General features: G+C 42.6%; 1 protein-coding gene, 1 long non-coding RNA gene and 1 other non-coding gene across 4 annotated transcripts in view; 2 read left to right on the top strand and 1 right to left on the bottom strand.

The window, feature by feature from the left end:
• Window positions 1-979: 979 nt before the first annotated feature.
• Window positions 980-26456, top strand: TRA2A (transformer 2 alpha homolog). 2 transcript variants are annotated; one of them, XM_049781479.1, is made up of 8 exons: window positions 980-1026; window positions 11125-11258; window positions 14721-14886; window positions 15770-15958; window positions 20374-20489; window positions 24199-24321; window positions 25359-25426; window positions 25572-26456. In XM_049781479.1, exons 1-8 carry the CDS (start codon window positions 991-993, stop codon window positions 25580-25582), a joined length of 843 nt encoding a protein of 280 aa, XP_049637436.1. In that variant the 5' UTR covers window positions 980-990; the 3' UTR covers window positions 25583-26456. The 2 variants fall into 2 exon arrangements, with proteins under 2 accessions (XP_049637436.1, XP_049637435.1); XM_049781478.1 differs by having other exon boundaries at window positions 24196-24321.
• Window positions 2294-26456, bottom strand: part of LOC126020056 (uncharacterized) — an 84570-nt gene continuing 60407 nt past the window's right edge. The window contains exon 2 of the long non-coding RNA XR_007499581.1: window positions 2294-2375. This is a non-coding gene — a long non-coding RNA (uncharacterized LOC126020056). The remainder of the gene's footprint in view (window positions 2376-26456) is intronic.
• Window positions 14449-14612, top strand: LOC126021497 (U1 spliceosomal RNA). The gene has a single exon (XR_007500009.1). It is a non-coding gene; the product is annotated as a U1 spliceosomal RNA (small nuclear RNA).

Raw genomic sequence — 26456 nt, 5'->3', positions numbered from 1 at the left:
TAAAGAGTAAGAGATGGGACAGGAGAGATAGCACAGCGGCGTTTGCCTTGCAAGCAGCCTACCCAGGACCTAAGGTGGTTGGTTCGAATCCTGGCGTCCCCTATGGTCTCCCGTGCCTGCCAGGAATAACCCTAGTGCTGCCGGGTGTGACCCGAAAACAAAACAAACAAACAAAAAAAGAGTAAGAGACGACTAAAAATAAGAATATGAAAACGGGTGTGGCCCAAAAACCAAAAAAAAAAAAAAAAAAAAAGAATATGAAAACTTGGCGCACTGTCTGGGGACAGGAGGACAGCCAGGGCAGGAAGGGGCGAGGCAAGGAAACTAGAACCCCAACTGGCGTTCCAAAGGAAGGTACGCCGGAGCCAGCTGACGGCGTTCCAGGGGAAACAAAAAAGCCCTTCCTCACACAGACCCTCCCCCAGATCTTTCTGCACCGCCAGAAGCCACTTGGAGGGCCGGAGAGAGAGCATGGAGGCAAGGCGTCTGCCTCGCGAGCAGAAGGGGGTTCGAATCCCGGCATCCTGTAGGGTCCCCCGAGCCTGTCAGGGGCGATTTCTGAGCGCAGAACCAGGAGGAACCCCTGAGCGCTGCCGGGCGGGTGTGACCCAAAAGCAAAACAAAGCAAAAAAGAAAAAAACCCGCAAACAAACAAGGAAGCCACTTGGAAAGCATGTCAAGGGCGCGAGCTCCACGCGAGCTCCGAGGCCCCCGGGCGCGGGCTGGTGACGTCACGCCGCGCGACGTCCCGCCCCGCCCCGCCCCGACGCCGCGCACGGGCCGCCCAGGCTTCCGGGAGGCGGCGGCGCCATCTTGCCGGAGCGCGACGCTGCCTGCCTGCGTGCCTGCCTGCTGCGGGAGTGCGAGTGCTGGGCTGTGGCGCCGGCTCCGGCCTCGGCCTCGGCCTCCTCCCGCGGCCCCGTTAGCTAGCGAAGCGCCGCGCAGGCTTGAGTTTCCTCTAGTGTGCGTTCGGGGGGACGCCCGGCCGACATGAGCGACCTGGAGGAGAACCACTTCGAGGGCAGAGTGAGTACAAAGCCGCGGGAGCCGTCTCCGGCGGCGGCCCGATGCTGGGGGGCTTCGAGGGCGCCGGCGCGGGCGGGGCGGGCCAGCGGCGCGCCGGGGGACCCGGATGGAGCCGCGGCGGCGGCCGCCTCCCGCCCCAAGATGGCTTCCGGCTGCCCGCGGCGCGGCGAGACGAGCGGAGCCGAGCCGCCCGGGCTGGCGAGCGAGCGCGCGCGTGCGCACTGACCCACCGACCCCGGAGAGCGGCCCCGGAGGCCCCGTGGCGGAGCCCGCTCGCCCCCCCCCCCCCGCCTTGTTCATTTCGTCTTGCTTTGCTTTGCTTTCCCACTTGTCCTTCGCTCCTTCTCTCCCCGCGCTTTCATCCGACTTGACACCCGGGACCTTCCCCGCGTCTGCACCTTTTGTGGGCGCTCGCCAGCCAAACCCGACCCGGGCACCCCCTCCCGGCCTTCCTTGCTCCGCGGTGGCTCCATCAGACCGCGGGGGAAACGAACCACTTTTGCATTCGCCGGCCCCGTTTTGCTCTTCGCTCCCGGCAGGTTTTGCCTGCTCTGAAGCTCAGCGGTTCCTAAGGAAGAAAAGGAAAGAGCCACCACCCCGCTTGCTTTTTTCCCACGTCGCCCGTCGCGGAGATATTTTTTTGGTTCTTTTTCCCCCCCCCCCACTGGGGTGGGGCGATGGCTGGAGCCGGAATGTTTCTTTTCCACTTGGTCCATGTTGAGAGTCGTGTTGGGTGGCAGCTCCTCGGGGTTAGCCTGGCGGTGGAACTCGGTGGGGTAGAAAGCTGAATGGATCTCCAGGCACTTGCCCCTCTCTCTCTCCGTCCTTTATGCTGGTATTCAGCTCTAGGGGAGCCTGAATTAAAAAAAACACTCACGCAAAAAATTGGGTATATACGAAGGGAACACATGTTTGTCTTTTTTAGATCTCTTTCCCTCCCCCAACACCTGGGTAAGCCTGGGTTGCCTCGGGCTTCTTTTTGAGGGAAGATTTCAGTTGGTTGGAGAAGAAAGGGACTCTCGATGCTTAGAAGAATGCTTAGAAGATTGGATTTTGAATGAAAACCTGAGCATCCTTTTAAAGGAGTATTTGACCCTCGATCCTTTCAGTCGTATGCTTGAAGTATAATGATCATTGTAAGCTGGCATTTTTAAATGTGAGTTGGTTAGAGGAAATTTTGCTCTTCCGCTCACCTTCAGTTAATTTTATTTGCCTTTTTTTTTTTTTTTTGGTTTTTGGTTTTTGGGTCACACCCGGCAGCACTCAGGGGTTACTCCTGGCTCTAGGCTCAGAAATCACTCCTGGCAGGCTCCGGGGACCATATGGGTGCCGGGATTCGAACCGATGACCTTCTGCATGAAAGGCAAACGCCTTACCTCCATGCTATCTCTCCGACCCCTTTATTTGCCTTTTTTTATGTTTTCATCTGATCCGTGGAAAATTTGTTGTTAATATTTTCTTAAAATTAAAAGAAAAAGTCACTAAGAAGGAAGCAAGTTCTAGATGAATGTAACCCCCTTTAAAAGTAGCATAGGGGGCTATAGACGTTGCATTAAAATGTAGATAGATGCTAGCTGTTTTAATAGAAAATGAGTCTTTACACTGGCTTCCCTTTATGGTTATAATCATAAAAAGCATTTTCACACGATAGCCAATTGTTCTAACTTCAGGAAGCTTCAGGAATCTGTTAACTACTAAAACTGCATTCCCTTTATAAAGCTTGTCTAGAATAGATGTCTTTGTGTGCCTGGAGATAAATGTAATAGCCCTTTAGAAATTCAAAAATGATTCGGTGCACTTAGATAGTAGATACTCATCAAACTTTTAACTAAAATGAAATAAAGAAAACATTGACAGGTCAGTGTTCAGATTTAATTTGCTTTATACAGGAAATAAACGGGGCACTTTAATCTCATCTTCTGAATGATATTTATAATTAAAGGCTAGCTTCCGAGTACTGCAAAACAGAGCCCATTAAAGAAATGGGAGTAGGGATCACAGCAGTAATTCAAGGGTTAAGGAGTTTACCTTACATACCACCAAACCTGGCATGGTGGGGTATAACCCCACCCACCAAAAATGGGACTATTACAAATAATCATTTTATAGCATTTTATAAATCTCCCTGCCCCCAAGCTTTGATATATTTTCTGATCTTTGATAATGTTTTATTGCTTACAGTAATCTTACAAATAGTGGTAAATTCTTTTGCATTTTAGAAAATTTTAAAAGGCCCCAAAGACCATGCTGCTAGGAAATCTGAGGTGTGTCTGATTCCTGTGTTCATTGCTATACACAGTAGGCACAGCAGGCAGGGCATTTTCCTTGCCATGTGGTCGCGGGGGTTAAATCCCTAGTATCCCATATGGTCCCTTGAGCCTGCCAGGAGTAACCCTGAGTGCAGCCAGGTGTGGCAAGAGCACTCTACTTAATGGTTTTGCTTACAATTTCCATTAGTGATTAACGTCTTTCATTTTCAAGACCTGAAGTAAAGAAACTTAACTGAATTTTGTTACAAATAATCCTAGCATAACAGACCAACATTTCCTCTAGGAAGGCCAGGTTTACTTAAGTAAAAAAAAAACTTGAAGTCAGTATGAGGAGGTAGCTGGCAGCTCAGATTTGGGTAAAGTAAGTGTATAATAATTAAGTGTGGTAGAATAAATAGTTCTGAAAATGGAGCTAAGCTTATCTAGTGTGTAATACTAAGTGAATGGGCATGATACGGAGACTGCAAAAATAGAGATTTGACTAATAGACGATAGTAGACCGTCAGAAATGGAGGGAACAGATTCTACATTTGCTACGAATTTGGATTTAGGGGATAGAGCTCATTAAATGGGTCAAGTGCCTGCCTTGCCAGATCCAAAGTTGATCAATTTGATTACTTACATACCCCACACAAACACTATAGTTTCAAGTGTTGGCATTGTTACTGCTGCCAGGAGTGAAAGATAGATGATAGGCTTTAGATTTAACCTAGTAAACAGTAACACACCACCTATGATGGTGTGTTAATGAAAATGAAAAAATGAAAGGATCTTTTTTTTTTTTTAGCAAAGGACAGCGTAGGTAGTGCTGTGCATATTTGAAGTAGTACTTAATAAAGGAACTTATGAAAAACTGATCTTAATAGGATAGCAATGGGATATAAAGAATGAGTCTTTTCTAACGGATGAAGAAGAAGAGAGCTATTAAGTATCCATGTAAGCCATTTGTTTGGAACATGTTAGAACAAGTAAACAAACAGAAAGATTTTAAGTGGAAATAGCTTGGAGCTTAGCACGTCACCATTTAAAAAATGAAAAGAATATGACTTCAATTACAGTTTGGTTTTTTTATTGTAAATAATTGTCCCATATTGTTCCCAGAGCCTGCCGGGAGCTCTTTCTGAGCACAGCCAGGAGTATCTCCCACATGCCACTGGGTGTGACCCAACACCCCCCAGAAAATCAATGAACTTGTAAAAATTCAAAGAAATAGCAGAATTATTTTTTTAATTTTTCTCCTAAGTATTATGTTATAGTTTTCGCTCAATGTCTCATGACATAGATGTGATTGACTAGGCCTCACCAATCTAAGGTAGAAGAAAAAATTCATCTTTTTTCCCCTTGAAACGAAGGCACTAGTTTTTCATACTCAAAATTCATGTACATTTATTATCCCAAGAAATGAGAACATAAGTAGAGAATGCTGTTGTATGTGTACATTGCGGTTTATTTCTCATTACTATTTGTTTTTAATATAGCTAATACACAAAATGTTCTATACCTTTGAAATAACCGCTTAATATATAGGGAAATTATAGCTGATTTTGAAATAAGATTTTGGGGCCGGTGAAGTGGCGCTAGCGGTAAGGTTTCTCTGCCTTGCAAGCGCTAACCAAGGAAAGACTGCGGTCCCCCAGCGTCCTATGTGGTTCCCCCCAAACCAGGGGCAATGTTTTAAGGAGCCAGAGAGATGGCACAGTGTAGGGCGTTTGCCTTGCATGTGGCTGACTTCCAATCTGGACCCAAGTTTGATTTCAGGCATCCATATGGTTCCCTGTACCTGTCCGGAGTAATTTTCGAGTGCAGAGCCAGGAGTAGCCCCTGAAAGCTACTGGGTGTGGTCTTAAAAAAAAAACTGAAAAAAAATTTTGTTTTAGAGATTCTAATTGAATGTAATTTATGGGGCAGAATGATAGTACTGCAGTTAGGGCGTTTTTTATGTACATGGTCAACTTGGGTCAAGTACTGCCAGGAGTAACCCCTGAGCATCTCTGGTTGTATAGCTAATGAAAAAAAAAAGACAAGATTCCTAAACTAAAAGTTCGCTTTCTTTCTAAATTACTAGCAAAATCTTACAGATATAGAGACCACTTTAACTTTACTTAGAATACACTATGTAGGTCCTGAGGTGTACTCAGTGGCAGAGCACTTGTCTTGCATGTGTGAAGCCCTGGGTTTAATAATCAGCACACAATATAATAATATAAACGTGTTAACTTTAAAGAAGGGAAATAAGAAATCTTCTCTAATAGCAAAATGGCTAAAAGACATAGATAAAATGAACAGCAGTATAAAAGAAACATTATTTGGGTGGTTTTGATATACCCTTCCCCCAAAATTATTTACTTAAATGTAGTACTAGTAAATAGATCTCCTGTTTCTTAAAGTATTTGGAAGATAAAAGTTTTTTCAGAATTTGCTTTTCAAAATGTACAAGGCCAGTAGAGCCTTGATCATATGTGAGGCCTTGGGTTCTAGTCAGGCAATGCAAAAACAATGAAAGCTTACACTATATTCTTGTAGAGTTTAACTTGTGCAAACTAGGGGCTATTGTTTGTCATAGAATTAGCATTGCCTAGCATCCTATATGATCCCTACACCTCTGCAGTGATTCTCATCCGAGCTGGAATTTCCTTAGTGCCACTGGGCTTGGGAAAAATACAGAATTTGCCTTCTATAACATTGTGTTATGGTTTGTAGTGTAGTTTTTTTTTGTTTTTGTTTTTTGGGCCACACCCGGCATTGCTCAGGGGTTACTCCTGGCTGTCTGCTCAGAAATAGCTCCTGGCAGGCACCGGGGACCATATGGGACACTGGGATTTGAACTAACCACCTTTGGTCCTGGACCGGCTGCTTGCAAGGCAAACGCCGCTGTGCTATCTCTCCGGGCCCTGTAGTGTAGATTTTATGTTAGTTAATATGTTTAATGGATGTTAAGTACTAAGCATAATATATTGAGATTTTTCTTTCACCTGTTAGATACTGCTAGCCTATTAAAAGATTCTAGGGACAGAGAAAGAACATTGCCAACCTAGTACTGCATCATATGGTTCCAGTAAATAAATAAAAGACTGCAAATGTGGAAAGTTATTCAATGGGCTGAATATGATACATGTATTATTTGTATGATGGGGCCCAAAAATCCTGAGCATCTCCAAATGTGGCACAAAAATAAAATACACTGCTGATTGCTGTGTAGAATATATCACCTTTTTAATAATGTGCATATATTTAATAATACTTTCCATCATTACAGAAAGTTATTTTTTGGTACCAGTTTGGTACCAGTTTTTGAGAACTAAGTCACACAAGAGCTATTACTCTTTTTTTTTTTTTTTTGTGGTTTTTGGGTCACACCCGGCAGTGCTCTGGGGAAACTCCTGACTTCATACCCAGAAATTGGTCCTGACAGGCATGGGGGACCATATGGGATACCGGATTCGAGCTGATGACCTTCTGCATGAAAGGCAAACGCCTTACCTCCATGCTATCTCTCCGGCCCTTTTTTTCATTTTTATGTGTAAAGTATCTTCGTGTAAGTATTTTATGATTTGTGGGCTCAGAGCAGTTGCACAGTTGGGAAGAAAGGTTTGACCTCAACATCATATATGTTCTCCCATATACTTCCAGGAGTAATTCCTGAGTGTGGAGTATGTGAGGCCTTATCCAGAAGAGGTTTAAAAAAAAAAAGGACAAAAATTTTTTATGGTTTGTAGTTTCTCTTAGGTCAAGTTTATCGGCAGTTACTTATAATCTTTTAGGAAAGCTTTAAGTATTTTGGAAGTTAAAAAAAAAATAGGGCCGGGCGGTGGCGCTAAAGGTAAGGTGCGCCTGCCTTGCTTGCGCTTGCCTTGGACGGACCGCGGTTCGATCCCCCGGTGTCCCATATGGTCCCCCAAGCCAGGAGCAACTTCTGAGCACATAGCCAGGAGTAACCCCTGAGCGTTACCGGGTGTGGCCCAAAAACCAAAAAAAAAAAAAAAAAAAAAATAGAGGGGCCAAAGCAATAGCATAACTGCCAGGGCACTTGCCTTGCACTTTATCCACCCAGATTTGATCATGGCATCCCATCTGGTCCCCCTGGCCCACCAGAAGTGATCTCCTGACTTAAAAGCCAGGAGTAACTCACACCACTAGGTAAGGCCCCACCCCCACCCCAAATAAATGGTTAACAACTTTGTAGTTTGAGAATTAGTTAAGAAGACCTTGGGCCAGAGCACAGCAGCAGATAGGGCATTTGCCTTGAACATGAACAACCTGGGTTCAATCCCCAGCATCCCATTTGGACCCCTGAGCACAGAGCCAGGGGCAATCCATGTGCACCACCACCAGGTGTGACCCAAAACAAACAACCCCCCCAAAAAAACCTTAACCTTGAATTACTTTATGAAAAGATGATTGCATAGATTGTGGCTTCACTGGTATAAGAATATAAAGGGTAGGTATAAAGGAGGTTAGAATTTATGACTTTGGATAACAAAGAGCAAACTTTTTTTTTTTTTTTTTTTTTGGTTTTGGGGCCACACCCTGTGACGCTCAGGGGTTACTGCTGGCTATGCGCTCAGAAGTTGCTCCTGGCTTCTTGGGGGACCATATGGGACGCCGGGGGATCGAACTGTGGTCCATCCTAGGCTAGCGCAGGCAAGGCAGGCACCTTACCTCCAGCGCCACCGCCCGGCCCCAAGAGCAAACATTTTAAAACAATATGCCTTTGAAAAAAGATACATTGTCATCTTAAGGATTTGTTAAGTAATGCAATATCTAAAGAAATGAGATAATGGAACAAATGGGATAGATATTAGTTAACATTAATTCCTGAGAAGTGGTCATTTTCAGCAGCTATCAGGAAAATTTTGAAAATCAAAAATATCTATAACATTTTTATGATATTAGAAATCACCTAAGTAAGAAAGAATTTTACTTTCATAACAAAATCTAAAATATATGTGGTTTATGTATAAGTACTGTGGTGGTTTTCAGAGATACTTTTCTATTGCTGCTATATTGTAGGTTAAATGAAATGGTATAGTTGTTTTAAGAAAAGTCAAAAGAGAGCTGTGGCACAAGCGGTAGGGCGTTTGCTTTGTACGAGTTAACCTAGGACAGACCTTGGTTCAATCCCCTGGCATCCCATATGGTCCTCCCAAGCCAGGTGCGATTTCTGAGTCCATAGCCTGGAATAACCCCTGAGAGTCACCCAGTGTTGCCCAAAAAGCAACAACAACAACAAAAAAATGGGGTGAGGAGGCATTTAGAAAAACTTGACTAACAACAAGCCAGAGAGAATACAATGGTATTCAATTGGTATTGAACCAATGGGGTTCAATCCTTGCTATTTCACATAGTCCATTAATCCTTGAGTGCAAAGGCAAGAGTAAGCCCTTGACTGAGCACAGCCAGGTATGGCCAAGCAAACAATGAGCAGCCTATAAGACTTCACTTGAGATTGGATTTGCCTGTATTTTATTTGAATATGATGTTTTTAAAGTTTCGGTGAATGGCAGGGCCAGAGAAATGATAGCACATCGGTAGGGCATTTGCCTTGCAAGCGCTGACTCAGGATAGACTGGTGGCTCGAATCCTCGTATCCCATATGGTCCCCCATGCCGGGAGTGGTTTCTGAGCAGAGAGCCAGGAGGAACCCCTGAGCGCCAATGGGTGTGGCCCCCCAAAAAAAAAAAAACAAAAAATAAATAAAGTTTCCGTGACTAGAAAAGCCTCTATTTCTCTGCCTGTTAAAAGCATCTGTTCAGAAATATAGAGTGTCTGAAGCATGGCCAAAGACTATTAAGTGTGGGGAAGGATAGCTCAGTAATGGAGTACATGCTTTGCATATCAGAGGCCCAGATTCAGTTCATGGCTCCTCATGTACCCAAATATAGAAACAGGATTAGCCCCTTGAGCACAGGCTGAGTGTATATTTCTCCCCTCTAAATATATAAACACTTTATCTAAATGGAGAAAGTAGGTGTTGTAACAAATACGAATTATTGTTTTCGTTTTTAAAAAGGCATTGGTATTGTTCTTTCTAAATATTTTGACATTAAATTTGAAATAAAGAAAAAGTTTAGGGGTTGGAGCAGTGGCCCAAAAACAAAAAAAAAAAAAAAGAAAAGAAAGAAAAGGTTTTAAGGAAGCATAGCCCTGTGTAAATGAAAATTGCTGTGAATTTGGTATGGCAGGGACTAACAAAGGCTTTTAAATAGAGTTCAGTCTATTTTACTTTGGTTATAAGTACCTCATATAACTCAGTTTCTAGAAGACTTTAAGTCAGGGGTCTCAAACTCAATTTACGTGGGGGCCGCAGGAGGTAAAGTCGGGGTGATCCTTGAGTGCAAAGTCAGTAGTAAGCCTTGAACATTGGGGGTATGACCCAAACAACTAAAACAAAACAAAACAAAAAAAAGATTCCTCTAGGGCAGGGCCACAAAATGTTGTATGGAGGGCCGAGGGCCGTGAGTTTGAGACCTCTGCTTTAAGTTAATCAGTTTAAATTACTGGATTTGTAAAGTAATATATGCCCAGTTTTTCTTTATTTTAGAAGCCAGGTCAGTTTTTTTGATACAAAATAGTTAGTGAAGAAACTTCAGAGATGCATAGTTACATGATCTGTAAATGCAAAAGTAAAAAATGAACTATATTAATTTTTATAAGTAATTTTAAAAACAGCATTATAAAATATACATTTAAAATTTTGCAAGCCAAGTGAAAATTTCAAAGAATTTCAAGCTTGCTTTTTCTTTGATTTGTAGAGGTCAAATTAGATAAGATTTTAGTAATTTTACTGTCATTTTATATTTTGGCTCTCAGCATATGTACTGTACTGTGAGTTTAGCTGAGTGTGTACAGATATTTCAACATAAGGTGTTTTGAATCTTCAGGCTGTGGATTAATAAAATAAACAGCACCTGAGTGGGGGGTTACAGTTAATGTAGATTTACTTTTGGATTAAGTATTAATATTAAAATTGTTCACATTTTAGAAACTAGAATGAAACATGAAAGGGGAGGAGGGATAAGGAATGGTAAAAGCAAAATTTAGAGAAATCCAGTAAATTCTTTGTTAGAAACTAAACTTTGAACAATTTGAAAGATTATTAAATTGCTTTTTTTTTTTTTTACTAAATTAGTTATTTGCACTTTACCTGCTGGTTTTTCCATTGGTAGATAACAATTCTGAACTCCAGCAGAGTTTTATAATCCCCACGTGCTTAAATATACTAAATGTTCTTTTTCCATTAAGGTTAATGTTCGTGAAGAAATTGAAGAGTTTTTTCCAAGAATGTGGAAGATAAATCAAGATAAAAGAAGGCTAATGAAAAGTATTAAAGATCAGAAAATTAAAATTGAATGGGGGAAAAAATTGAACAGAAGATTGGTCAGATAGAAGCACTTGAATTTTTTTAAGGCTATTTTGAATTGTTTGAATTGGGGAAGAATACACGAAGTATGAAAAATGAAAAAATGAAGAATGAAGAGAAGTAGAAAGCAAGAGTGAAGTAGAATTAAAAGAATCTGGAAGAATGAATGGGTCCTAGGTTAAGTAAATGTATGGTTTATGTTCCAGTGTCTGTATGATCAAGTTGTAGATGAATTTGCATGATTACTTAGTTAATAGAGAATTGGTGATCTGGTTCGAGTAGGGAATTCTTGAGGACAGTTAGCAGTATTAACAGTGGGTTATTAATGAGCTGCAAATTTTTCTGGAGGGTTTTGTCTAACCATTTGTTTTTCAGGAGCAATCAATATAAATAATTACGGTACTCTAAATGCTAGGTGTTAGGCATCTACATGACCAGTGCCATTTGTAATACTGTCTTCTTTGTTAGGAGTCTCGCTCTCAGTCAAAATCTCCGACTGGAACACCTGCTCGTGTCAAATCGGAGAGCAGGTCAGGATCTCGTAGTCCATCGAGGGTTTCTAAGCACTCTGAATCCCATTCTCGATCAAGATCAAAGTCCAGGTGAGTTTCAAATCAATGTAACGGTGGAGAAATACCTCAAGTGTCTAGAGTGCATATCCTTTTTTTTTTTTTTTTTTTTTTTGGTTTTTGGTTTTTGGGCCACACCCGGTGGTGCTCAGGGGTTACTCCTGGCTGTCTGCTCAGAAATAGCTCCTGGCAGGCACGGGGGATCATATGGGACACCGGGATTCGAACCAACCACCTTTGGTCCTGGTTCGGCTGCTTTCAAGGCAAACACTGCTGTGCTATCTCTCCGGGCCCTAGAGTGCATATCTTATATGCTGGGAATAACCCTGGATCCAATTTCTGGCATGGCTGGTCCCAAGAAGCTGGTCAGACCTCTAAGCACTGAGCCAGGAATAGCCCCTGGCGCTCATTAGTTTTATCCAACACCAAAAATAATAAGTGGACTGCTTTCCTCGAATCCTTCAAGGCAAATAAGTTGTGTGGGTTTTGTTGCTGTTTTGGTTTTAGTTTTTGAGTCACATCCTCAGTGCCTAGGGCCTACTCCTGGCTCTATGCTCAGAAATCACCCAGGTAGGCTCAGGGCCATTCAAACAACCCTCCTTCTGCATGTAAGGCAAACGCCCTACTGCTGTGCTATCTCTCCGGCTCCAAATTGTGTGGGTTTTATTGTTTCTGGGCTACACTTAACATGCTGTGGGGTGGCAGGAGAGATAGGACAGCAGTAGGGCCTGTTGCCTTGCATGCCACTGACCCTGGTTCAATTCTGCCTCCCTTATGATCTCTCACTTCCACCTCCACCTCATCCTGCCTGGAGCAATTTCTAAATGCTGCTGGGTGTGGTCCAAAAACAAACAAAAAACCCTCAATGCTGTGGGGTTTTTCCCAGCTCCTGCTCAGGAATTACTCCTGGGCTGTGCTTGGGTGGGACCATCTGGGAATATGGAAATTCTTGTCAACAAGAGGTAGAGTTAGTGCAGTGAAAGCTGATTTGGGAAAAATTGTTTTGACTAAATCCTGTGTGCACAGGAGAAAGGATTGCACTTAGCCAAAGAGTTGAGAAGCATTAGCCTTTAATTGGTGGTGACAAATAAGAGGAGGGACAATTAAACCAACAGTAGATAGTGATTGAAGAATTACAGTTTACTTATACTTTTGGATGAAGTCGAAATTTCTCTTGACCTACTGCATGAAAGGCAAACACCTTACCTCCATGCTATCTCTCCAGCCGCTGGGGGGGGTGTATTTTCAAAACAATACTTGTAATTTCACAATTCATTAATTTCTAAGTATTAAAATCTGGTCTATAGTAAGTGTAAAATTGTTTTTTTGTTTGTTTGTTTGTTTGTTTGTTTGTTTTTGGGCCATACCCGGCATTGCTCAGGGGTTACTCCTGGCTGTCTGCTCAGAAATAGCTCCTGGCAGGCACGGGGGACCATATGGGACACCGGGATTCGAACCAACCACCTTTGGTCCTGGATCGGCTGCTTGCAAGGCAAACGCCGCTGTGCTATCTCTCCGGGCCCGTAAGTGTAAAATTGGCATTAAAAATAAATAAAAGGGCTGGAGAGAGAGCACAGCAGTAGGGCGTTTCCCTAGTATGCAGCTGATTCAGGACAGACTGGATTGAATCCTGGCATCCCATATGGTTCTTCCTTGCCTTCAGAAGCGATTTCTGAGTGCAAAGCCAAGAGTAACCCCTGAACGCCGGTGGGCGTGACCCCCATAAAACCCCAATAAATAAATAAATGACCAGAGCAGTTGCTCGGTGTTTAGAGCACAAGCCTAGTATAAGATGATAAGAGAGAGGGGCCCGGAGAGATAGCACAGCAGCGTTTGCCAAGCAGCCAATCCAGGACCACAGGTGGTTGGTTCGAATCCCAGTGTCCCATATGGTCCCCCGTGCCTGCCAGGAGCTATTTCTGAGCAGACAGCCAGGAGTAACCCCTGAGCACCACAGGGTGTGGCCCCCCCCCCCAAAAAAAAAGATGAAAGAGGGACAGGGCCAGAGCGCTGGCGCAAGTGGTAGAGGGGTTGCCTTGCATGCGATAACCTAGGACAGACCCTGTTCATACCCTGTCATCCCCATATGGTACCCCAAACCAGGAGCAATTTCTGAACACATAGCCAGGAGTAACCCCTGTGTGTCACCTAGTGTGGCCCAAAAAACAAAAAAAAAAAAAAAGAAAAGAAAAGATGAGGGAAGGGAAATAGCTTTAGCTTATATTGCTGGAATTCTGTCCCACCTGCCCCCCCAAACACTTTCACATCATTTCTGAGGGTAAGAGAGTGCCAAGATTTAAACTCAGGAATTCATACACATGTGGAATTAATACTTGTTGGTTTTGATTTTGGATCAAAAGTAACCCATAATTTACTAGCTATACTTCTTTCTGTTTATTATTTAGATATTTTTGCCTAACTTTCCACCCCCCAACACCACTTTTTAAAATTTTTGATTTTGTGCCATATTTGGTGGTGCTTGGTGATTACTCCTAGAGGTGCTATTGGAACTGATGGCTAGATTAAGTTTAGACTCCCACAGGCAGATCATGTACTCCAGATCATTGAGTTATCTTCCTAGGCTTTTTTTTTTTTTTTTTTTTTTTTGGGTCACACCCGGCAGTGCTCAGGGCTTACTCCTGGCTGTTTGCTCAGAAATAGCTCCTGGCGGGCATGGGGGACCATATGGGACACCGGGATTCGAACCAACCACCTTTGGTCCTGGATCGCTGCTTGCAAGGCAACCGCCGCTATGCTATCTCTCCGGGCCCAGCTTTTTTTTTTTTTAGCTTCAGAGTATATGCAGAATTTGGGCTGCACCTAGCTGTATTTAGGGGTAGGTCCTGGTGATATTGGGGTGCTGTTGTGTCAGGGATTGAAAGGTGGTTGATCACAAGCAAAGTAATAACCCCTGTACTATCTCTTTGGCCACTGTTTTTTGTTTATTCTTTTGAGGGGAGCATATCATTGTGGTAGATATTTTAAAAATCTGGATGTAGAGAGATTGTAGTACAGCCTTACAGCCTTGCTTTCCTGGATTCAATCTCTGTCTTTCTGATCCATTGATTTCTCCAAGAGTGAGCACAGGGTCAGAAGTAATCCCTGACAGGTGTTGTCAGGTGTAGCTAAAATAACAAAACAAAGCCCTAAATCTATAAAGGATAGGTTACTAACAAGAAGCAATTAAGAGACTACAATACCCTTTTCTTAGAATGTAAAAGTGATACTTACCTGGCAAGGGAGATACCATGATCATGAAGGTGGTTTTCCCAGGGTGAGGCTTATCCATTGTACTCCGGATGTGCTGACCCCTGCGATTTCCCCAAATGTGGGAAACTCAACTGCATAATTTGTGGTAGTGGGGGACTGCGTTTGCGCTCTCCCCTGAAAAAAAGAAGAATGTAAAGTGAGCTGAAAATTGATAAGAGGTATATGTGTATAGGTCTTTGGCACTAGCTATTCTGTCTCCTTTATCTACATTTCTTTTTCTCAAAGATCAAGGTCAAGGAGGCATTCTCATAGACGTTACAGTCGCTCCAGATCTCATTCTCACTCTCATAGAAGACGATCTCGAAGCAGGTCTTATACACCAGAATATCGGCGTCGAAGGAGCCGCAGTCATTCTCCAATGTCTAACCGGAGAAGACATACAGGCAGCAGGGTACGTTGTCTTAAAAAGTTAATGGCTGGGGGGACAGCGATATCACATCAGGTAGGGAGCTTGCCTTGCACACGACCAGCCTGGGTTTGACACCTTGCATCAGTTATTTAGTACAGAGCCAGGAGTAACTTCTAACACCCAAACCCACACCCACCCCCCCAATCAAGCAGAGACTAAAAATGTGAAAATAGTAAAGCACTTTCCTTCCTTGTATGAGGTCTTTGTTTTGTTTTTGGCCATACCCATTGATGCTCAGAAATTGCTCCTGGCTTGGGGGACATCAGGCTGCCAGGGATCGAACCAGGTCCTTCCTGGGTCATCCTCATTCAAGGCAAACGCCCTACTGCTAGGCTATCACTCTGGCCCCTCAAATGAGGCCTTGATCCCCCAGAGTCTTTCCCCTGCCCACAAAGTCAGTAATGATTTTCTTTCCTATGTGCTTAGTCATTGTGTGATTATCTTAGTGGGGGCTACAAGGGGGGGGGCATACCTTGTGTTTCTCAGGCTTTCTCCTGACTCTACATACAGGAGTAAGCAGCTCAAGGACCATATAGGTATGGTCAAGCCCCAGTTTGCATTGTGCAAGACAAGTACCCTACCAAGTAAACTATCACTCTGACCCCAACTTTTTTTTTTTTTTTTTTTTTTTTGGTGTTTGGGCCACACCAGGCGTTGCTCAGGGGTTGCTCCTGGCAGGCACGGGGGACCATATGGGACACCGGGATTCGAACCAACCACCTTTGGTCCTGGATCGGCTGCTTGCAAGGCAATTGCCGTTGTGCTATCTCTCCGGGCCCGACCCCAACATTTTTTATGAAAGCTAGACATTATGTAAAAGTGCTGCTTTGAGTTTGCATATAATATTTGTGTAATTTTTTAATAGGCAAATCCAGATCCTAACACCTGTCTTGGAGTGTTTGGCCTCAGTTTATATACCACAGAGAGAGATCTTCGTGAAGTATTTTCTCGATATGGACCATTGAGTGGAGTCAACGTGGTTTATGATCAGCGAACTGGACGATCACGAGGATTTGCTTTTGTTTATTTTGAGAGAATTGATGACTCAAAGGAGGTAATTTTGTTTTTATAGTTATCACTTTGAAATTTTTCTAATGTACTTTATATTAAATAACTTACAAGTTAAGAAGGCTAGATAGATATACAAAAGATAAGGCACTTGGGCCAGAGAGATAGCATGGAGGTAAGGTGTTTGCCTTGCATGCTGAAGAATGGTGGTTTAAATCCCGGCCATTGGAGGGCTGGACTATAGTAAAAACAAAAAATATGAATAAATTTCTATGCACACTACATATATCTTATTTTGAAGTGAAGAAACAAAACGGGAACAAATACAATATGTGGCCTGAGGGGCTGTAGTTTGAGGACCACTAATGTAAAGTTTTAATTTTACTGAATATTTTTTATGGGTATCACTTTTATTTCTGAATTTTTGATACTTTTTATAACTTATTTACTAGCTGGAATTTTACTAAGTTTTTGTTTGTTTGTTTTTGGGTCACACTCGTTTGATGCTCAGGGTTACTCCTTCCTGGCTAAGAGCTCAGAAATTGCCCCTGGCTTTGGGGGGGACCATATGGGACGCTGGGGGATTGAACCACGGTCCCTCCTTGACTAGCACTTGCAAGGCAGACACCTTACCTCTAGCGCCACCTAGCCCTTCACTGAGTTTTTTTAAATAAGCAATGAGACTAGAGAAATAGTACAATGGATTGTGCACCTTACCCAACTTGGGATCAGTCCCTGACACCATATATATTTCCCTGAGCCCTTACCAGGAATGTTTCTGAATGATTTCTACGCCAGGTGCAATCCCTGAGAATAGGTGGTTTGTGGTGGGCCACCACCAAAAAACCCAATATGTTTGGTTTCTGTTAGATTAAAAGTTGGTCATGATTGAGTTAGAAAAAAACTTATCTGAAGATATGGGGTCAGTGATAATACAGCAGGCTTGCTTGCCTGGATTTGAGCTGATCCCCAGAGCACTTTGTGTTAAACCTCAAAACCCTCCCCCCATTAGAATATTTTTATTATTTAATTAGTAGTTGTAGCATTTATATATTGTTTTGGGAGGGTGTACCCGACAATAGTCTGGGTATATTCCTGACTCTGTACTCAGGGATTACTCCTCTGCTGACACTCTAGTGTAAAGGATCTTAGAGTATTATTATATTATATTATTATATATTATAATTACAGAATTATTATAATTAATTATAGTATTATTAGTGTAAAGGATCTTAGAGTATTATTATATTATATATTATAATTACAGAATTATTATAATTAATTATAGTATTATTATTAGTGTAAAGGATTAGTGTAAAGGAATTGCTCACAATTCAATCATCTTAAACTTTTGCTGTCCCCAGAAAGAATTTGAAACTTGATGTTTTGTAAGTCGAAATCAGTTGCAAGTATTGGTATTTCTCTCTGGTACCCTTCCCCAACCAAAGATGGGGGGGGGTTGGGCCATACCCAGTTGTGCTCAAAGGCTATTCTAGACTCTCTTCTCAGGAATGGGCCCCTGTCAGTGTTTGGCATGTGTGATAACAGGAGTCTTAATCAGGGTGAATTGTATACAGAACAAATGTCTTAACTCTACACTTGATCTTAGCCAAAAGGCCGAGAAGCAATAATTGTCTTTTTTGGGGGGGGGGGTTTACACCGGGTTTTGGGCCAACCCGGCAGTGCTCAGGGGTTACTCCTGGCTATCTGCTCAGAAATAGCTCCTGGCAGACACGGGGGACCATATGGGATGCCAGGGTTCGAACCAACAGCCTTAGGTCCTGGGTTGGCTGCTTGCAAGGCAAACACCGCTGTACAGTCTCTCCATCTTTTACATATGTATACCTTTATATGCATTTTACATGTACTGACATGACTCATTACTGCTTTATACATTGGTTGTGTTTGATTGCAACATAGACAATCACAATAGAAGATGATATGTCTTTTTTTTTTTTTAATTGGGTCACTCCTGGCAGGCTCTAGGGACAATATGGGATGCCGGGAATCAAACCAAGTTTTGTCAGGGTTGGCCTACCCCTATGCTATTGCTCCAACCCCAATAAACTAGCCCCTGAATCAGGCTGTGAGTTTTGGACTCTTGGATTAAAAGTGATGCTCTACCAACTGAGCTATTTAGGCGAAGTTGATATATCTTTTAAAAATAATAATTAGGGCCCAGAGAGATAGCACAGCGGCGTTTGCCTTGCAAGTAGCCGATCCAGGACCTAAGGTGGTTGGTTCGAATCCCGGTGTCCCATATGGTCCCCCGTGTCTACCAGGAGCCATTTCTGAGCAGACAGCCAGGAGTAACCCCTGCGTACCGCCGGTGTGGCCCAAAAACCAAAATAATAATAATAATAATTAGATCTTGGTGCCAGAGCAATAGCTCAGCGGTAAGGTGCTTGCCATGCACGCAGACAATCCAGGACAGACGGTGGTTCGAATCCTGGCATCCCCTGAGCCTGCCAGGAGCAATTTCTGAGCACAGAGCTAGGAGTAACCCCTGAGTGCAGCCAGGTGTGATCCAAAAACCAAAAGATAATAATAATAATATTAATAATAAAATAATAATAATTAGATCTGTGGGTAAAGGCCAGAAAGAAAATAGAATTAGTCAGCCCAAAGTAATACTGAGATCAAAATCTCCCAAATGGTGCTAACAAAATAATACCCTGTTTTGTTAATTATTTACATAATAATCTATTGGGTACTACTTTAAATTGTCGACATTGTGGGATATTTTTGGGTTTTGTTGTTGGGGATTTTTGTTTGTTTTGAGTCACATCTGACAGTGCTCAGGTTTCCTCTTGACTCTGCACTCAGAAGCACTGCTGGCAGCCTTGGCAGGAACCATATAGGATGCCAGGGATTGAATTTGGGTAGGCCGCATGCAAGGCAACTGGTCCCTATTATGACTTTTACTGTCACATATTAGTAAAATTCTCAGATAAGGTTAAAGGTATTAATTAATTTATTCATTTTTAATTTTTTTAATTATGAGAACAATGATGCAAAGAGGACAAGGTAAAGTTACAGTGAAAGAACAATTGCCCATAAACAGAGTTTTCAGAAGAAATCCCCTTGCTGACGCCTAAATATTGAACTTACAGTCAAAAAAACATTAAGAAAAATAAGGCAGAACCCATGTACAATTACTTTGTCCATACGTCCCCAGATTGTAGTACATTATAACATTTTTTAGCAGTACACAAAGCAACCTAAAGCCATGAGATTTATGTGACTCCTTAACTTTGAAGGCATAGTATTTTTATAAAAATGGTGTTAGAGTGGCAAATATTGTTTGCATAGGCCCACCAAAATATGGGGGTCATAGAAAGGAATAGCTAAAGGTATTAATTTTAAAAAACTAGAATAGCTGATAGGAATTTGAAGTTGTAAAGTAAGTCAGATGAGCTAGTAAAGTGAGTAAGGTGCTTGCTTTCCTTGCACATAGCTAGGGATGCATCTTCAGCATCATCTGTGGTTCTAACAGGCATTGCCAAGAGTAAACTCTTGAGTACAGGTACCCAAAGATCAAAACAAAAAAACGTTAAAGTAATTTAAGTGTTCTTTTTTTTTGCTTTTTTTTTTTGTTTGTTTGTTTTTTTGGTCATACCCGGCAGCACTCAGGGGTTATTCCTGGCTCTATGCTCAGAAATCACTCCTTCCTGGTGGGCTCAGGGGGGACCATATGAGACGCCGGGATTCGAACCACTGACCTTCTGCATGAAAGGCAAACACCTTACCTCCATGATATCTCTCCGGCCCCAAGTGTTCTTTTTTTGTTTGGTTTTGGTTTTGGGGCCACACCCGGTGATGCTCAGGGGTTGCTCCTGGCTTGGAGGACCATATGGGATGCCACAGGATCAAACCAAAGTCTGTCCTAGGTTAGCACGTGCAAAGCATACACCCTACCGCTTGCGCCACCTTCCATCCCCTGGGTTTGTTTTTGTTTCGGCTGTGTGTTTTTGTTTCTTTGGTTTTCTTTTTGATTTTTGGGTGACACCCAGCAACACTCGGGTTGTTACTCCTGGGTCTGCACTCAGAAATTGCTCCTATCGGGCATGGGGAACCATATGGGATGCTGGGATTCAAACCACTTGTCTGACCTAGATTGGCTGCATGCAAGGCAAACGATCCAGCCCTGTTTTGGTTTTTGGGGGCCACACAGGGTGGTCCTAGCAGGCTCGAGGGACCATATGGGATGCCTCAAATTAAGCCTGGGCCCATCCCAGGTCAGCAGCTTCCAAGGCAAACGCCCTACTGCTGTGCTATCACTCCGATCCCGAATGTAGAGAATTTAATTTGTGGAAATTCAAATGGAAAATATTTTAAGTTTGATGAACTTTTGTTATATATATATATGCTGCCAAAGGGAGCACTTGATGAACTTTTGGTGGTTTCTCATCACTAGTATGGTCACAGTGAATAACTTGCTGTGTCTGATTTTCTTTGTAGGCCATGGAAAGAGCAAATGGAATGGAGCTGGATGGTAGAAGAATTCGTGTCGACTATTCCATCACCAAAAGAGCACACACACCTACACCAGGCATCTACATGGGCAGACCAACTCAGTAAGAATTCGTTTCCTTTTCATTTATTTTATTATTTTGAGAGGATTTGAGATAATCTAAACAAAACTGTCAGCCTGAAAGCAACCAGAAATGTCCACAAAATTTTCATTAGAGGTGTTGGAGAGTTCATACAAATCAGTTTGATTTTCAGCACAAGATAGGTCCCTAGCTACTGCCTGGCCCTGAAGTGACCCTGAGTACTGTCCTGGTGTGATACCAAAACAACAGATGGATTTTTTTGTTGTTTTTTTTTGTTTTTGTTTTTGTTTTTTTTGTTTTAGTTTTGAGACTATACCCAGTAATAGTAATGCTCAGAATGTTATTCCATGCTCTGTACTTAGGAATCCCTCCAGGTAGTGTGCCAGAGATCAAACTTGGGTCAGCTACAAACACCTCAACTTACTGTATTATCACCGCAGTCCCCCCAAATATTTTTTATTAGAAGCTTAATAGAAGTGAGCATGAGGATGTAGTTCTATGGTATGTGTAGCACTTGCTCCACAATCTGAGAGTTTAATTCTTGGAGCATATTAAAAAAAAATTAAGATACATAGGCTGGAATGATAGCACAGTGGAAGTCATTTGCTTGTGGTGGACCCAGGTTCCATCCCTTGCTCCCATTTGGTCCCCAAGCCTCTCAGAAGCAATTTCTGAGCGCAGAGTCAGGAGGAACCCCTGAGTGCCACCGGTGTGACCAAAAAAATCAAGATACAATGCGACATGTGGCATGTTCGAGCCCTAGGTTTGATTCCTTCAATGTATGGTCCCTGTACACTAAACTGAGTAGCCTCTGCATACTTCCTTAAAGGTGTTGGCCTCCTCCCAAAGGGATGATTTTTTTTCCTCTTGGTCCTCATAAAGGTAAGCTTAAAAGGGCTGAACACATGCAGTTGCTTCCAACCACTGCCAGATATTAACCACAAATAAAATTTTCTATAAGTGAATGTTACTTAATTTATATACTTTTTTACTTAATTTATATACTTTTTTTTTTGGTTTTCAAACCGGGTGCATCCTATGTTGGCCTTGTGCAAGGCACTGTGCTATCACTCTGTCATGTTTTTTATCTCTTTCTGGAGTGGTGGTAACTCAAAAAGGTTAGAGCATGCTAGCCCTATGGTTCCAGGTGTGGTCACTTGCCACTCAATAGTCCAATAAAGCCACCTTAATAGGCCCCAGCTGGGCCCGGAGGATAGCACAGTGGTGTTTGTCTTGCAGGCAGCCGATCCAGGACCAAAGGTGGTTGGTTTGAATCCCGGTGTCCCATATCGTCCCCCGTGCCTGCCAGGAGCTATTTCTGAGCAGACAGCCAGGAGTAACCCCTGAGCAATGCCGGGTGTGGCCCAAAAACCAAAAAAAAAAAAAAAAAAAATAGGCCCCAGCATCTCTGGTGCGGAGTTCTCTTTCATTTTTCTATAACTTAAAAAACTTTGTACCGGGCCAGAGAGATAGCACAACGGTATTTGCCTTACACACGGCTAACACAGGATGGACCCCAGTTCAATTCCTGACATCCCATAAGGTCCCCCAAGCCTGCCAGGAGTGATTTTTTGGGGGGGGGGCCACACTCGTTTGATGCTCAGGGGTTACTCCTGGCTAAGCGCTCAGAAATCGCCCCTGGCTTGGGGGGACCATATGGGACACTGGGGGATCGAACAGTGGTCCATTCCTTGGCTAGCACTTGCAAGGCAGACACCTTACCTCTAGCACCATCTCACCGGCCCCAGAAGTGATTTCTGAGCGCAGAGCTGAGTAACCCTGAGCACCACCAGGTACGGCCCACCCCCACCTCCAAACCCCCCCCCAAAAAAAAACTTTTGTACTACTAAGAGGGAAATGGTCACTCTGCACTGGAGGACATAAAATGACATGCATGATACACTATTAGTAACAGTGTTGTAAACCGCAATGCTTAAAGAGGAGCAGAAAAGGAAAAATTCAAAAGAAATAGTGCCTGCCATGGAGGCAAGCTGGGGAGTAGAAGACAGAGACATTGATGGAGGGAAGTGAACATTGGTTTTTGGCACATTGCATGCATTCAGTTAAAATTTTTAAGTTTAAGTTCTGCGTGCTTTGCATGCAGAAGGACGGTGGTCCGAATCCTGGCATCCCATATGGTCCCCCGAGTCTGCCAAGAGCCATTTCTGAGCATAGAGCCGGAAAAAATGAACCCGAGCGCCGCCTGGTGTGACCCAAAAAACAACAACAAAAAAAATTTCCTTTTTTGAGTACCATCTTCCCTAGACTCCACAAAATCAAATCACAGGTTGAAGCTGTACCCTGGATCATCCACTTCCCTGTCTAGGCAAGGAAGGCATTTACCTTGCATGCAGAAGGACGGTGGTTCGAATCCCGTTGTCCCATATGGTCCCCTGAGCCTGCCAGAAGCAATTTCTGAGCATAGAGCCAGGAGGAACCCCTGAGCACTGTCAGGTGTGACCCAAAAACAAAACAAAAAAAATTTTTTTTAAGTTTCTGTACTTAGAAAAGATGTATTTTTTTTCTTAGAGAAGATTTTAATATATCACAAGAGCAGAAGTGCATTGAATCAGTCTAGTGGGGCAGTAGTTAGGTACAATTGAGGGATACTTTTTTACCTAAAAAAATGGTGGTAGAATATATAAAGTTGGAAGCCTTTGGTGTAGAATATAGATTATTACAGTGGTGTGGTTTTTTTTGTTTTGTTTTGTTTTTGTTGTTGTTTTTTTTGGGTCACACCCGGCAGTGCTCAGGGGTTATTCCTGGCTCCATGCTCAGAAATTGCTCCTGGCAGGCACGGGGGACCATATGGGATGCCGGGATTTGAACCGATGACCTCCTGCATGAAAGGCAAATGCCTTACCTCCATGCTATCTCTCCTGCCCCCCCCCTTTCTTTTCTTTATTTTTATGGTTTCTGGATCACGCCCTTGGATGCTCAGGGGTTACTCCTGGCTCTGTGCTCAAAATTACTTTGGGCAGACTTCAGGGACCATATGGGATGCTGGGGATCAAATGTGGGTCAGCCATATACAAGACAAATGCCTTGCTCACTGCTATTGCTCTTGGAAATGTTAGATTTTGCACATTATCTATAGAAAACTTAAAAGTGAAAATTGTGTTGCCATGATTAGGAGTTGGGAAAGCAACAGGAAGAAAGCATTGAGACAGTACGTAAAGTATTCAGAGTATGTTTTTGTTTGTTTGTGGGGGGTTTTTGTGGTTGTTTTTTGGTTTTTGGGTCACACCCGGCGGCACTGGGGTTCCTCCTGGCTCTATGCTTAGAAATCACTCCTGGAGGCACAGGGGACCATATGGGATGCCGGGATTTGAACCACCGTCCTTCTTCAGGAAAGGCAAATGCCTTCCCTCCATGCTGTCTCTCTGGTCCCCAGAGTACGCTTTTTAATTCTCAATGTTTTTGTTTGTTCGGTGCTGGATTTCAGGCCTCATATGTGAGAGGTATGTGTTCTAACCACTATCTACAGAGTCCCTGGCCTTAGTTTTTATTAAGTGTAGGTTATTTCCTGGAGTGGGGAGGGTTGGGCCACACGCAGCAGTAATTATTCCTGGCAATGCTCAGGGGACCATACGTGATGCAGGAGATTGAACCCAGATTGGCCACATGAAAGGCAGCCGCTCTACCTGAATTACTGCTCTAGAGTTCCAAAATTATTTTTAAGTACTAAACACAGTGATGTAACATGTTTTATCTTTTTTCTTAATAGTAGTGGCGGTGGAGGTGGTGGAGGTGGAGGTGGAGGTGGAGGAGGTGGCCGACGGCGAGATTCATACTATGATAGAGGATATGATCGTGGGTATGACAGATACGAAGATTATGACTACCGATATAGGTAATGTTTAGTTTGCAGTTCTGTTCTAAATTTAGTGATGGTGTACAGTTTGTCATTTTAGTGCTTGATACTAATGGATAAAAATTCTTTTTGTTTGTTTTGGTTTTGTGCTCACACCCAGTGACGCTCAGGGTTACTCCTGGCTATGTGTTCAGAAATCACTCCTGGCAGTAGGGCATTGCACATGGGACACTGGAGATCAAACCCAGGTTCGTCCTAGTTCAACCCATGTGCAATACCCTACTGCTGTGCTATCACTTTGGCCCTAATTGATAAAAATTCTTAAAAGATTTTTATCTTGGGCTGGAGAGATAGCATGGAGATAGGACATTTGCCTTGCATGCAAAATGAAGTGGTTCGAATCCCAGCATCCCATCTGGTCCCCCAGCCTGCCAGGGGCAGTTTCTGAGTGCAGAGCCAGTAGTTAACACCTGAGCACCACTGGGTGTGACCCCTAAATCAATAAAGTTTTAAAAAAAGAGATTTTTATCTGATGCTTTCTAGAGAAAGTGTGAGTTCCTTTAGACTTGAGAATAAAGGTTTACATCTGCCAGTATTTTGCTGTTGCATATGTTTTATATAAGTAATTGTCTTGAGTATATTTTACCCCATCCACTCTTGTTTCTATATCTTGGAGTTGCAATCTCAGAAGCAGCTCACCAAATGTCACGCTTGTGTCCAGGATTATTTTGGACATTGTGGGATAGTATGGGAAATAGAACTCACGGCCCTGTACGTGTTAGACTCCAGCACAGAGCTAACTCTTTGGGCCACTGTTGCATTAATTTTTGGATTAAATTTTCACCTCTGGGGCTGGAGAGATAGCACAGCAGTAGGGCATTTGCCTTGCATGCAGCCAACCCTACACAGACTCCAGTTTGATTACCGGCATCCCATAGGGTCCCCCCAGCCTGCCAGGAGCGACTTCTGAGTGCAGAGCCAGGAGTAACTCCTGGCTGGGTGTGACCCAATTTTTTTTCATCTACTGCTTAAGAAATTACATATAGGCTAGCTAAGTAGTCTTTTCTTTATTACAGAAGAAGATCACCTTCTCCTTATTACAGTCGATACAGATCACGATCAAGGTCTCGATCCTACAGCCCAAGTAGGTATAATTTTATTTTTATGACATAACATCTCATTTCTAAATAATGGGTTTAGAAAACTGACATATGATGACTGCTAATAGTAAATTAACAGGCAAGTCAAATTTGGAATGTCTAGTTTACTTTTCTTGTTTTCTCTTTCAGGACGCTATTGACGAACAGAATGGTTGCATTTGAGAACATCATTTTCTCTTGATTTTCTTCTTTTGTTTAATTCTGGATTTCCCCCAAACTTCTAATCCTTCCTGTTCCTCGAAGAACCCTTGGAGAAAATCTTTGGTTTATTTATCATCTACACTTTATTAGTTGTATTGGTGTTTTCCGCCCCTTTTATATACTCTTAAGGATATAATTGTCATTTTGAATAATTGAACATTTTGAGTAAAAAAGGGAACTCAATGCTATGCTTTGTTAATTTTTTTCCTTTGCCCTTTTTTTCACCCCAGAAAATTAACTACTGGCTAATCAAACGAGGACATAAATGATCTTTGTAAAGTGTCTTTTAAGTTAGATACTGTATTAGTATTGTATCAAAGATTTGCATTTATGATGAACTTTTTTTTTAACCCCTCTTTTGAGGAAGATAGTAACATATAAAGTAGTTCAGTCATGTCAACTTTGGAGTGGTATAGAGCAATCAACTAGTCGAATGTAGAAAGTTTGAAGTTATAGAGGAAAATACTTCATTTCTTTTGAGAATGAACTTTTTGAGCCCTACAAAATTAAGTTGATTTTTAGAGGTAAGAAATGTATAGGCTTCTACAAACATTTTGTATTTAAAATACATCTGTTAAAACTTAAAAACTAGTGTGTGGTTTTTGTGTTGACTTTCTTAGAAATATTAAGTATTCCCTTAATTAGTGAAGGACAACCCTTATTTATTACCTAGCATAATTATATACTTTGCTGTTTGAATTTTTGGTTTCGGGTCCTTGATTTAAACAGGCTGTTGTATGAATCTTAGAATTGTGTATGTATGGAGAAAATACATTCTTTTACAAATAAAAGTTAATTTCTTTGAAAATGGAA

Source organism: Suncus etruscus, chromosome 10, assembly GCF_024139225.1.
Source record: "Suncus etruscus isolate mSunEtr1 chromosome 10, mSunEtr1.pri.cur, whole genome shotgun sequence".
In the NCBI taxonomy this organism is placed as follows: Eukaryota; Metazoa; Chordata; class Mammalia; order Eulipotyphla; family Soricidae; genus Suncus; species Suncus etruscus.
Note: the sequence above shows the minus strand (reverse complement) of the source record. Positions and strands in the feature narration are given on the sequence as shown.